The 13,726-nt window shown below is 43.2% G+C and overlaps 1 protein-coding gene across 1 annotated transcript in view; it reads right to left on the bottom strand.

The window, feature by feature from the left end:
- LOC115079620 (talin-1-like) overlaps positions 1–13,726 on the bottom strand; it is a 480,705-nt gene that overhangs the window by 187,070 nt on the left and 279,909 nt on the right. Inside the window, 2 exon segments of the mRNA XM_029583330.1 lie at positions 4,283–4,444; positions 4,554–4,697. Of these exon segments, the coding sequence (XP_029439190.1) occupies positions 4,283–4,444; positions 4,554–4,697 (306 nt within the window).

Genomic DNA, 13,726 nt, shown 5'->3' with positions numbered 1-13,726 from the left:
GGCTGTACATATTCAGATCCTTCTGCCTCTCCTGATAAGTCTTCTGATGCTGACACCACATCATTAAAACCTTTCAGGTATCTGAAGCTCTGTATCTTATCTCCCCTGCACCTCCTCTCCTCCAGGGGGTACATATTCAGATCCTTCTGCCTCTCCTGACAAGTCTTCCGATGCTGACACCACATCATTAAAACCTTTCAGGTATCTGAAGCTCTGTATCGTATCTCCCCTGCACCTCCTCTCCTCCAGGGGGTACATATTCAGATCCTTCTGCCTCTCCTGATAAGTCTTCCAGTGCTGACACCACATCATTAAAACCTTTCAGGTATCTGAAGCTCTGTATCTTATCTCCCCTGCACCTCCTCTCCTCCAGGGGGTACATATTCAGATCCTTCTGCCTCTCCTGATAAGTCTTCCGATGCTGACACCACATCATTAAAACCTTTCAGGTATCTGAAGCTCTGTATCCTATCTCCCCTGCACCTCCTCTCTTCCAGGGTTATACATATTCAGATCCTTCTGCCTCTCCTGATAAGTCTTCTGATGCTGACACCACATCATTAAAACCTTTCAGGTATCTGAAGCTCTGTATCTTATCTCCCCTGCACCTCCTCTCCTCCAGGCTGTACATATTCAGATCCTTCTGCCTCTCCTGACAAGTCTTCCGATGCTGACACCACACCATTTTGGTCACTCTTCTTTGGATCACTTCTATCTTGTCTTTATACTTTTTGAGACATAGGCACCAGTACTGAAAGCAATATTCTAGGTGAGGCCTCACCAAGGACCTGTACAAGGGGATTATCACCTCCTCCTTTTACTTATTGGATATTCCTCTCTCTATGCAGCTCAGCATTCTTCTAGCCTTAGCTATTGCCTTGTCACATTGCTTCCCCAGCTTCACATCACCAGACACTATCAAACCAAGATCCCTATCACAGCCCGTGCACATTAGTCTTTCATCGCCCATCACAGATAGCTCTTATGGATTACTGCACCCCAGATGCATGACTGTGCACTTCTTGGCATTGAATCCCAGCTGCCAAATCCTAGATCCAGTCTTCAAGCTTTCTTAAATCACTTTTTATTTTCTCTAATCCTTCAGGCATGTCCACTCTGTTACAGATCTTAGTATCATCCACAAACAGACAATCTTTATCTTCTATCTCTTCTGCAATGTTATTCACAAAGATATTAAAACAGAACCAGTCCCAAAATTGATCTCTGTGGCTCTCCACTTAACATGGTTCTCTCTTCAATGCAGGTTCCATTTACCATTACTTGCTGTCTCCTGTCAGTCAACCAGTTTACAAATCCATGCTACCACGTTGGCACCCACTCCCAAAGCTTCTCATTTTGTTCAGGAGTCTCCTATGTGGGGCCGTATCAAAAGCTTTTCTAAAATCCAAGTAAATCACATTGAGCCCTGATCCAATTCTCTAATCACCCAATCCAAAAAATCAATCAGATTTGTCTGCCAGGACCTTTCCCTAGTGAATCCATGTTGCCATGGATTGTAGATAGTTCACTCTCCTTTCCTTCAGCAGTCTCCATTAATTTTCCCACCACCGAGGTGAAGCTAACTGGCCTGTAGTTTCCAGCCTCCTCTCTGCTACTGCTCTTTTGCAATCACTCTAAACCATTCCTGTTTCCAGGGATGTATTGAACATGTCCTTCAGTGGACCTACCAGCACATCTGAGCTCCCTCAGTATCCTGGGACGTACCTCATCCGGTCCCATGGCCTTTCAGTTTTCCTAGCTCTTCCCATATATTCTCTTCTGTAAATCGAGTTTTGTCGCCTCCAACCTGATCCAGAGTCTTGTCAACTAGTGATGGTCCTTCTCCAGAGTCTTCTTTAGTGAACATCAAAATGAAGTATTTGTTTAATATTTCTGCCATTTCTTCGTCTCTCTCCACACGTTGATCTTTGTCACCTTTCAGTTTCACTATACTACTTCGGATCTTTCTCCTTTCTTTGAGACATCTAAAAAATGTTTGGTCACCTCGCTTTACTTCTTTGGCAATCCTTTCTTCTGCCTAACTTTTTGCTTTCTTCAGCTCCCTCAGTTTCACCAGATATTCTTCACTGTGTTCTTTTAGGGATACTTTTTACTTCTTCAACGCTGTTCTTTTTGCCTTTATTTTTTCAGTTACCTTCTTTGAGAACCAGATCCATTTTTCTCTCTTACTTTTGTTTACTTTTCTAACATACAGATTTGTTGCCTTTGTAATTGCTCCTTTTAGTTTGGCCCACTGTTCTTCCACCTCTCTAATTTTCTCCCAGTTTTCTAGTTCTACCTCCAGGAACGTTCCCATTTTGACAAGTACATAATTTTGAAATTCAAAACTCGTGTCTTCGTGTGACCTCTCTTTATCCTATTTGAGATATCAAACCATACCGTTTGATGATCACTGGTTCTCAGGTGGGCACCCACCTGGACATTAGAGACATTATCTCCGTAAGAGAGCACTATGTCGAGTATAGCTCCCTCCCTCGTGGGTTCCATTACCTTTTGTTGGAACACAGCCCATTGCACGGTATCCACTATCTCTCTACTTCTGGTAGATTGTGCAGAAGGGATTCTCCAGTCTACATCCTGCAGATTAAAATCTCCAACAAGTAACACTTCCCACCTTTTGGATGTCTTCAACCAGATCTCTGTATAGTTCTTCTGTTTGAGTCGGAAGCCTGTAAAGCACTCCAGTAAAAATGGATGTATCATTCTTTTTTTTTTTTAGGTCAGCCCATAATGCTTCTTCTCTACCCCACATTCCTAGCAGTTCAGTTGCTTGGATATTATTTTTGACATAAACAGCAACTCCTCTCTGTCCTTTCTTAACAAGTTATAGCCCGGTATGGCTGTATCCCAATCATGAGAACCCATGAACCACGTCTCCGTAACAGCAACAATGTCCAAGTCCACCTCCATTAGGACCTGCAGGTTTAGGATTTTATTGCCCAAACTAGGAGCATTTGTGGTCACAGCTTTCCAAATTTTCTCCCTTGATTTGCTGCACTTCCTAGTCACCTTTTCTGCTTTTTCGAGCTGATTTTGTTATTTTCTCCTCCCACTTCCTGCATTGCTTGGGGATGACATGCCAATTTAATTGGCCATCTCCTGCCATTGTTTGGTTTAAATGTATGATAATATTTGATCTGAATTCCTCAATTAGCATCCTCCTTCCTGCTACAGAGAAATGTAGGCCATCCTTACCATATAGCCCTTTACTGCTCCATACACGACCCCAGCCTTCATTGTATCCACATCACTCTCTGTATACCAGGTTTTGAGCCAGGAATTGAAATTATCTATGTGGATTAGCCTCTCTTTTACCTTTCCATAAACAGGTAATATTTCTGAAAAGGCAACAGTCTTTGCCATGCATCTCAGTGCTCTAAGCATATTCTCTAAGATATTCAGATTCAGTGCATTTCTCAGGATTCTCATCTCCTGCCCTCAGAGCACTATGAAGTGGGCAGTGTGACCTCTTCTACAAAAATAAAATGCATTTCCATAGGCAGTGCTTAGTAGCAGAGGCATTTACTCAGATAACTCAGAAGTTATCCAGCTAAAGGCGGACCTTTGAATGTTCTCATTATCTGGCTAAAATGTAGCCAGATAACTTAGGGACGTTCTGGGAGGAGTTAGATTATCCAGCTAATTCTTATATTCAGAGTTAGCGGGATAACATATCTGGCTAACACTGGCTGTGCTATACTGTTGTTCTAAAGTTAGCTGGATAAATATATCTGTCAATATTCAATAGTGCAGCTGCAGTACTGAATATCCCTCCGAATTAGCCAGAGAAATTCTGGCTGTCAGATGATTCACAGCAAGAATTTCGGAGCACCTTGTGCAGGTTTACACGAGATACAGACTCGATGGGCAGAATGCAGGAGAGACTCAAGCAGAGAAAGCCAGCAAGCTGAAGACAGAGCAACTCATACTCCACACTACAGTGCACAGCACTATAACAGAGACACCAGGTGTCCATTTGACATTTTCCAATTAAATATCAGCTTCTTGACCCAGCAGTTTATCCCCATCATTGCTGTCACCTACTGCTCCCCAGCTCATTGATCTGTCTCTCACTCCATGCTTTCCTGCTTCTACCTACACCATTAGAAGCACCTTCTCTACCTAACCAGGCTCTCTCGATACATTCCCCGACTTGCCACTGTGTATACCTGCTTCTACTCTCTTCCACCTCTATTTCCGTACCGTCTCATCCTCTCCCCCCCAATCTTAATCTGAGTTTAAGACATCATGATGTGCTTACCTTGATGGTCTTCACCAGGTTGGCAGTGTTATTGGCCACCTCCTTTGCAGACTGAACAAACTGCCTCTTAGCCACAGGATTGGCAGTTCTGGAGGAAGCCAGGCGGCATGCGTTGCAAAGGGCAGACGTGTGCTTTGCTACAATAGTGGCAGCAGACAGGACCTAATGATCAAACAACCCCACAGAGTCATCAGGAACACCTCACTAGTCAATAGAGAAAACAGGCACATCTCACTGGTGAAAAATATATAAAACATGAACCATCTCTCACCTGGGACTGAGTACAGGCTGGATCTACCAGATTCTGGCAGGCCATCTGGATTGCCTGGTTGGCTCTTGCGAACTGAGTGGGATCCACAAGTCCTTGCTGACCCGCGTGGCTGTTGGGGTCTGAAACGCCAACCAGATAAGCAGCCTGGAAAGAGAAGTGGGAATTAAGGAAATGCTTTGTGGGTGGCCATGTGTATGGCCAGGACCTTCAATGCATTCAATGAATCCCTGAGAAATCCAATCTCTAATGCGTTTGCACTCTTTCACACAACTTTAACACTGAATGGGGAGCAAAGCCCCCACGTCCAGCCAGATTCCACTACTCAGACGGAAGTTTACAAGCTACTATTAAGTCCTGCAGAAGGGAAGGCAAACATGCAGGGCCACTACACAGTCAGGTGTGTAATGCGTTACTGGGGCTAATACCTCTAACATATGAGACTTGCTAATTTCCAGGCAGCTGCATGTGCAGAAGATAATATTAAAGACTGGTCCTTCCTTCTGTAGCAGCTATGAGCAGTCTGAATTTAGGAATAAAGCCGCTATCAGATTATTTGACTCCGTACAGGTGGTTGGCGAGTCGTCACCTAGAATACTGTGTTCAGTTCTGGAGGCAGTATTTCTGAAAGGATATAGATAGGCTAGAAGCGGTCCAGAAAAAGGTAAGTAACTGGTGCAGGGTCTGCACCAAAAGTCATAGGAGATGACAAGGATCTAAATATGTATATCCAAGAGGACAGGAGAGATGGGGGGATGTGATAGAGATATCTGAATACCTGAAACATTAATAAGTGCATTATTTTCAATGGAAATGAAGTTGCAGAATTATGGGTCATGACATGAAGTTCTAAGAGGATAGATGTTGGGAAAAATGTCAGGAAATTTTCACAGCAAGGGTAATGGATGCCTAGCATGCCCTTCTGGAATGGGTGACTTCAAAAAGGCACAGAACAAACACAGATGATAGTTAAACCCTGCTTCCACCTAGTACAGGCCCCAAATAGAGGCTTACCAGCCCCCAGCTCCCCAGCTCCCCATCTCCACACGGAACGCCGCCATTACACGCTGCTGGCAGACTTCCCGTAATGCGTGCAGATACTCGCGCTATATACATGCTTAACTGGGAACAGCCAGCAGTTGCCCTGAGATAACGTCACCACCTGTTGTCCTTTTAGGTACGCTCCTTCCACTGCTCCCTACCTCGGCAGCAGGAACCCTGAGCATGCGACTCTCTCAGTGCTAGTTGCCTCACTGTGTTCCTCTGCTGTCCTGCCATGCCTGTGCCTCTTAACTCGCCTTCCCTTCCAGCCCTTGCTTCCTGTGCTCCCCTGGCTTTGTCTATCCACACTCTGCTATCTCCCCTGGCCTGATTTTCTGGAAGCTGACCTCGGACTGGTATTGGACTGACCTGGAATGCCAGCCTGCCTCAACCTCTCATCTGCATACTGGTTTCCTGCTGTCTGCCGCCTGCATCAACCTCTCACTTGCTTACTGGTTTCCACGATCTGCCACCTGCCTCGACCTCTTGCTTGCTTACTGGTCCCTGCTGTCTGCCCTGACCCTTGCTTGGACTGTGTCTTTTGCCTTCTTGACTACCCCAGGGATCCTCCTAAGTCCTGCCAGCCGTCAGAAACCAAGGGCTCAACCTGCAGGGAAAATGGTTGGTAAAGGTGAAGCTCCTGATAGTCCCACTTCGGGGTTTGTCCACCTGCGGTGGTGGCCCTCACTCCCACCCAAGGGTTTACGTTCCCTAACAGATTGCTGAGGCCATGAACCCGGTGGATCTGACAGCTTTACAGGCCATTCTAGGATTGACATCCCAGGTTCAGCAACAGCAAGGCATCCTGGATCAGGTAACCAGAGTCCTAAAGAGGCTTGCCGCTCGCATGGATGTCCTTGTAGCACCACTCCCAGCACTAGTTCCTCTACCAAACCCTGCCCCGATTCCAATCCTTCAACTACCTTTCTCCACCACTCTTCAATGGAGATACTCAAGAGTGAGGAGGCTTTATTAATCAGTGTCGTAAGCACTTTACTTTTCAGGCGGTCCTTTTCCCTATGGATAAAACTAAGGTCACTTTCATTTTGTCCCTATCGGGGGCTCTGCCTTGTCCTAGGCATCCCCTCTATGGGAACGAGAGGATCCACTATTGGAAGATCTGGATTGCTTCCACCAGGACTTTCGTCTGGTTTTTGATGAACCTGGAAGCTCCACCTCTGAACTTCTGCAGATTCACGAAGGGTCTCGCACAGTCAGGGAATATGCAATCCACTTTAGGATGCAGGCCTCCGAACTGACAAGGACTCTGACAAGGACTCTGAATCAATTAAAGATGAGCTGGCTGGACGAGACCCAACCAACACTTTTTGAAGAGGTGAATAAGCATTTGGACAAAGGTTAACCAACAGATGTGGTGTATTTGGATTTCCAGAAGGCATTTGACAAAGTCCCTCATGAGAAGCTTCTAAGAAAACTAAAAAGTCATGGGATAGGAGGCGATGTCCTTTTGTGGACTGCAAGCTGGTTAAAAGAAAGGAAACAGAGTAGGATCAAATGGTCTGTTTTTACAGTGGAAAAAGGTAAAAAGTGGAGTGCCTCAGAGATCTGTATTTGGACCGGTGCTTTTTAATATATTTATAAATGATTTGAAAGAGTTACCACGAGTGAGGTAATAAAATTTGCAGATGACCCAGTTTTTCAGAGTAGTTAAATCACAAGCAGAATGTTATAAATTGCAGGAGGAGGACCTTTCGAGACTGGAAAGCTGAGCATCCATATGGCAGATAAAATATAATGTGGACAAGTGCAAGGTAATACATATAGGGAAAAATAACCCATGCTGTAGATATACAATGTTAGGTTATGTCCTTTGGGCTGTGTAAAGCACCTGCAGTTTTTCAAGCCACAGTGAATGAAATATTCCAGGAGCTTATATACTCGCACATCATTGTGTATCTGGACAACATTCTTGTCTTTTCTAAGACAAAGGAACAGCATCAAAGACAAGTTTGACAAGTCTTGTAATGCTTGCAGCTTTATGCCAAGCTGGAGAAATGTTCCTTTGATCAAGAAGAGTTACCATTCCTAGGGAATATTATCTCGAGTGCAGGCCTACGTATTGGTCCTGATACACTGAAAGCCATCTGGAATTGGCCACAGCCAGTGGGGCTCAGGGCACTACAATGATTCTTAGGTTTTTTGAACTATTACCACCAGTTCCATTCATAGACCCTCATCACTGGCGGCCCCACTTACAACCTTGACTCGGAAAGGTGTCGATGCCCATAACTGGACCCAAGAGGCGATCCACGCCTTTCAACAATTAAAAGCGGGGTTCATCAAGAATCTATGCTTGCGGCAGCTTGACCCCACCCGGCCATTCATCGTTGAGGTTTATGCCTTCACCCTTGGAGTGAGGGCTATCCTCTTGCAACATGACACTAATGGGCTATTGGTCACCTGTGCATACTTCAAGAAATTTTCATAAACAGAGAGAAACTATACCATAGGGTATCACGAGTTTCTAGCAATCAAGCCTGCCCTTGAAGAGTGGTGCCATCTTTTGGAAGGGGCCAGACACACTGTGACTTTAAACAGATCATGAAAATTTGGATTATTATCATGCACAACGCCTGAATCCACACCAAGCTAGATGGTCCCTATTCTTTAGCTGGTTTGATTTCAACTTAAAGTTAATGCCCTGCTGAGAAAAACAGGTGGGCGGATCTCTATCCAGGTCCTTTGATTCCGTGGTCCACTGGAGCCATCATGTCATGTCATCGACCTGGCCATGATTCTAATTACCGCTCCCACGACTGTGCCCACGGAGAAGATGGTGATTCCTCAGTGTCCTCCAATGGGTCCATGAGACATGTTTAGCTGGACATCCTGGAGTCCGAAGCATTAAAATGTTCCACTCCTGCCACTATTGGTGGCCTCATTGGGAAAAGGACACCAAGTGATATGTAGAATCCTGTCCTACCTGCACTGCAAACAAGAGTCTACAGGCTTGACCCTGGGGCTTTCTTCAACCTCTGCCACTCCCTAAGGACCACTAGACATATCTTGCCATGGACTTTATTACCGATCTCCCGCCTCCAGGGTAATAATATGATTTGGGTAATCACAGATCAATTTTCGAAAATGGCCCACTTCATTCCTCTACCAGGGTTACCTTCAGCCCCAAAATTGGAACAATTGTTTGTGCAACATGTGTTACAACTACATGGCCTTCCTCATCATATCTTGTCAGATGGGGGAATCCAGTTTACCACCCATTACTGGAGGAGCCTGTGCAACATATTTGGAATCCTCCTAGATTTCTCCTCTGCCTACCACCCCCAGTCTAATGGAATTGTGGAACACACCAACCAATCTCTCAAGACCTTCCTACATGAACCAACACCAGGACAAATGGGCCTCCTTGCTTCCCTGGGCCAAGATGTGACAACATAATCACGTCAACCAGAACACAGGGCCACATACCCTTCTATCTGGTTTTTAGACATCATCCTCAAATGCCCGTGCCGGTGGCAATTCCAATAACCTGTCCGGCAGCCAACCTCACAAGCCAGGAACTACACAATCTATAGAAGAACACACACCAACATTTAGAACAGGTTGCCGCCCAACCCAAAAGGAAGGTCTATTAAAAAACAAAGTTCAGCTTCACATTTTAGCTGGCTAAATACTCGTAATGTCAGACTTTGGATGCCATGTCTGAAGTTCGCCCCTCATTTTGTGGGACCCTTTCCTGTGGCATGCCAGATAGGAAACATAGTTTATAAGCTTAACCTAACACCCACGCTTCGGATCCATGACATGTTCCATGTATCTCTCCTCAAACCTATCTTTTCTTGGCCATCTAGGTCACCACCTCAGCCTCTGACCATTCTCCTAGAAGATGATACACAATATGAAATGGCAGAGCACCTAGATTTTAAGAGGATAAGAAGGAAACTTTAATATCTCATCTCCTGAAAGGGTAATGGCCCTGAGGAAAAGTCTTGCGAATCCACTGAAGACATTCAAGCTGCTCAACTAATCCATGAATTCAATCAATGTTTTCCCCTGAAACAGACTTCTGGTGATCCTTGCCTTAGGCACAGGTGCGCATACATATGCACGCTATATACGCACCTAACCGGGAACAGCCAGCAGTCACCCCGAGATAACGTCACCACCTGTAGCCCTTTTATGGATGTTCCTTTGACTGCTTCCTGCCTCGGCAACAGGTTTCCTGAGGAATGTGTTTCTTGGTGCTAGTTGCCTTGCCTTGTTCCTCTGTTGTCCTGCGTGCCTGTGCTTCCTTCCTCACCTTCCCCTTCAGACATTGCTTCCTGCCTTGTGCTCTCTGTGCACCCCTGGCCTTGTCTGTCCACTTTCCATTGGCTTTCTGTTGCTCTCCTCTGGTCCGATCTTCTGGAACCTGATCTCAGATTGCTATTGGACTGCTCTGGACTGCTGCCTACCTCGACCTCTCATTTGCTTATTGGTCCCTATCTGCTGCATGCCCTGACCCTTGCTTGGATTGAGTCTTTTGCCTTCTTGATTATCCCTACTTTGCACAGTAGCCATACTGGTTTGGTGGCTGTGTGAATTGTTCTAAAGCTTTGTGCTATCACATGGAAGGGGACCTGAATGTTGGATTAAGTGCTTATCTTATAAGAAAGAGAGGATCAGGCCTGCTAGTGGAGGCAAGTATTTTAACAAATTCTAGGCATGTTTGAGACTGGTATTGAAGGCAGTAGTAAGACAAGAGTTGAAGGATCAAGTGAGAGACATGGAATGGAGAAGAACTGGTGCTGGGCTGCATATGGGTGCTGTACATTTACCTACCCAAAATGGAAGAATCTCAACTTGGAAGACTGGGTAAGCCAATTTGTTTTTTTTCTGACATTTACTATGTAACTATTTAAATCCCCCTTTTTAATCCTTAGCAGCCTCTGCTGCCCTTCCCCAGGCAGATTGTCAAGATGGCTCCAGTAAAGTTTCCCTTGCCAGTAAAAGGACTGGAGCAGCATGTACTCAGAAGATCATCTTCAATGTATCTATAGCAGCAGCTACCTTCCAAGACCTGTGCACTGCTCCCAGGCCCAACTCTATCATGGACATTAAAGAAGAACATGCACAGCCTAAAAATTACAGCACCAGTAAAAGCAGCTTTATTAATAGATATTCTTGAGAACTGATTTATATAGAAGAGGGAAGTTGTTCCCTTGTGAGTATGAATCTCGGGCCCAAGGAAGGTGATCCAGAGAGGTGCAGTGGGACTGTCGGATATTATCAGGATATGAGAGACTTGGCTTGAAACATAGAAATGATGGAAGAAAAGGACCAATAGTCCATCCAGTCTGCCCAGCCAGCTTGGATCAGAATATGCCAGAATTAGGCATACAGTAGGTGAAAACTCTCCTCGTGAAGGCAACATGAATAAAGAATTTTTAAAGACAGAACAGCATGGATTTTCCTCTCCACTGAGTACTCAATGTCCAGAATGAAAGTATCGATTTTCCTACAGAGGAATGTTTTTTTTTTTGCTACAAAATAACTGATTTAAAACGAAAGGAATATCTGGCAATGAATATTGACGCCAACATTTTGAGTTGTGTGGGGAATGGAGAGAAGGGATAGGGATTTCTTTTATTTTTTTGCTTCTTTATGGTTTTCAGTGTATTTACACAGGGATCTTTTTGAAGCAGAAGATTCAAATATCTATAAGTGTTGTTTCATCTTTATAATTGTCTTTGTATTGAGAATTATATGTATGATGGTTGGTCCTAGTTTTGTATGTAGAAAAATCAATAAACATCCTTTAAACGTAAAAAATCTATGCTGCAATTGTGAAGATATTTATGCTTTATTTCTTATTGGCAAAAGACTCATCTATGCTCTCTGCCAGACTAGCTGCTGTCATGTGAAAAGATGGAATTTTTTTCATAACAAGGTTTCTGCAATCATGTTGAATCTCTCCAACATGCAAGTAGAGTTGAATGTTGTACCTATCAATGCTAATCATAAAAGGGAGCTTTCTGACCCAGTGTCAGCTTTAGAGATTGTTCAGATAATCGCCTACTCTACTGTTGTGTTAGAGATGCTTGGCCCTTTTTCTTGACAAGTTGATAAACTCATCTTTGGCTGGCATTCACTAACTGGACTCCCTTAAAGAGGCCTAGTAATGCCCAATTATAAAGAAAGAGGGCTTAGATCCAACTGATTTTGCCCAATCTCATTACCTTTTTTGGCAAAAATAATAGAAGTCACAGTATTAACACTGGAACCACCAACTTTTTTTTACATTCTAGAACTGCCGCCAGCACATTTTTATGCACTATGTTTTAGGCTCTATAACTGAAAGAAAACAAATGGTTTTGGTGCACAGATAATGCTCTGTATTAAATACAGACAATAATTCTGCATTTTGTCTATTTATTTTAATGTTTTGGTGCTACAATCTGTGATAGTAGTTTCTTTACCGTTAGTATTATATGACAAAATAAAGGAAATTATTGTAGATCTTTGTTTTATAGATAGTAAAATCTTTTAAAGTTGTAAGAAAATAAGGGATTAACTAGTTAATAATTGGACCAAAAAATCACTAGTTGATGTAACCAAAGTTGACACAGAACTAAATCCCAATATTTGAAGTTATATAGTAGGAATTAAAATGTTCTTTTTATTATCATGTAATTAAAACTACTCTCTCATTTTTAATAGTTTATAATATCTATGAAAAAATCTTTTTATATAGAAAGATAAGACCTCAGCACCAGCATAGAATCTGATATTTAACAGAAACTAATTAACCTGTCGGTACAATCACTGGTCTATTATCTTCCTTTTGTTTTTTTCTTTTTTTTTTAATAAAAAGTCTCTCAAAAAGTGCTGAAATTTGTGTTGAAGCTATATATTAAACACATTGCAACTTCAAAATGTTGGACTTGAGCTTAAACTGTGGTAGTTTTGAGCTGTTAAACTTGAGCTTTAAACTATGATAGTTTTAAGCTGTGCCGCCCGACTGAGCATTCATCAAAAGATGAATCAGGATGAGCAAAAATTGAGAAAATTCATCGGCATGAATATACGCCTGCAGTTCTAGGGTGTACGACATGTGGAGCAGTGTGCTGCGGCAGTCCAAAAAGCAAACAGAATGTTGGGAATTATTAGAAAAGGAATGGTGAATAAAACGGAAAATGTCATAATGCCTCTGTATCGCTCCATGGTGAGACCGCACCTTGAATACTGTGTACAATTCTGGTCGCCGCATCTCAAAAAAGATATAATTGCGATGGAGAAGGTACAGAGAAGGGCTACCAAAATGATAAGGGGAATGGAACAACTCCCCTATGAGGAAAGACTAAAGAGGTTAGGACTTTTCAGCTTGGAGAAGAGACGACTGAGGGGGGATATGATAGAGGTGTTTAAAATCATGAGAGGTCTAGAACGGGTAGATGTGAATCGGTTATTTACTCTTTCGGATAGTAGAAAGACTAGGGGGCACTCCATGAAGTTAGCATGGGGCACATTTAAAACTAATCTGAGAAAGTTTTTTTTTACTCAACGCACAATTAAACTCTGGAATTTGTTGCCAGAGAATGTGGTTAGTGCAGTTAGTATAGCTGTGTTTAAAAAAGGATTGGATAAGTTCTTGGAGGAGAAGTCCATTACCTGCTATTAAGTTCACTTAGAGAATAGCCACTGCCATTAGCAATGGTTACATGGAATGGACTTAGTTTTTGGGTACTTGCCAGGTTCTTATGGCCTGGATTGGCCACTGTTGGAATCAGGATGCTGGGCTTGATGGACCCTTGGTCTGACCCAGTATGGCATTTTCTTATGTTCTAAAAGCTGAAGTGGGCCGGGACTAAAATTTTCAGGAATCAAGTCATCATACATGTTGAATAGTCACAAATTTCAATCCTTGTGCTATTATGTTCAAGGATTGTGTAAGCCTTTAAAATCTTCAGCGGCACGAAAACACGTCAACAGCAGTTCACAGTTTTGAGTTGGACACCTTCTGGCAGATGATGACATGGGATGGAGTTTTTCACAAAGTTTTAGTGAAGCTCCACATTTGATGCAACTTTTTATATTAAAATTTATATTTTGTTTCATTGAAGTTTTGTATATTAGTTTATACCTACTTTGGTGGAGGTATATATATATGGGACATA

The sequence above is a fragment of the Rhinatrema bivittatum genome, chromosome 1 (genome assembly GCF_901001135.1).
Source record: "Rhinatrema bivittatum chromosome 1, aRhiBiv1.1, whole genome shotgun sequence".
Classification (NCBI taxonomy): Eukaryota; Metazoa; Chordata; class Amphibia; order Gymnophiona; family Rhinatrematidae; genus Rhinatrema; species Rhinatrema bivittatum.
This window is presented reverse-complemented; position numbering and strand designations above follow the sequence as displayed.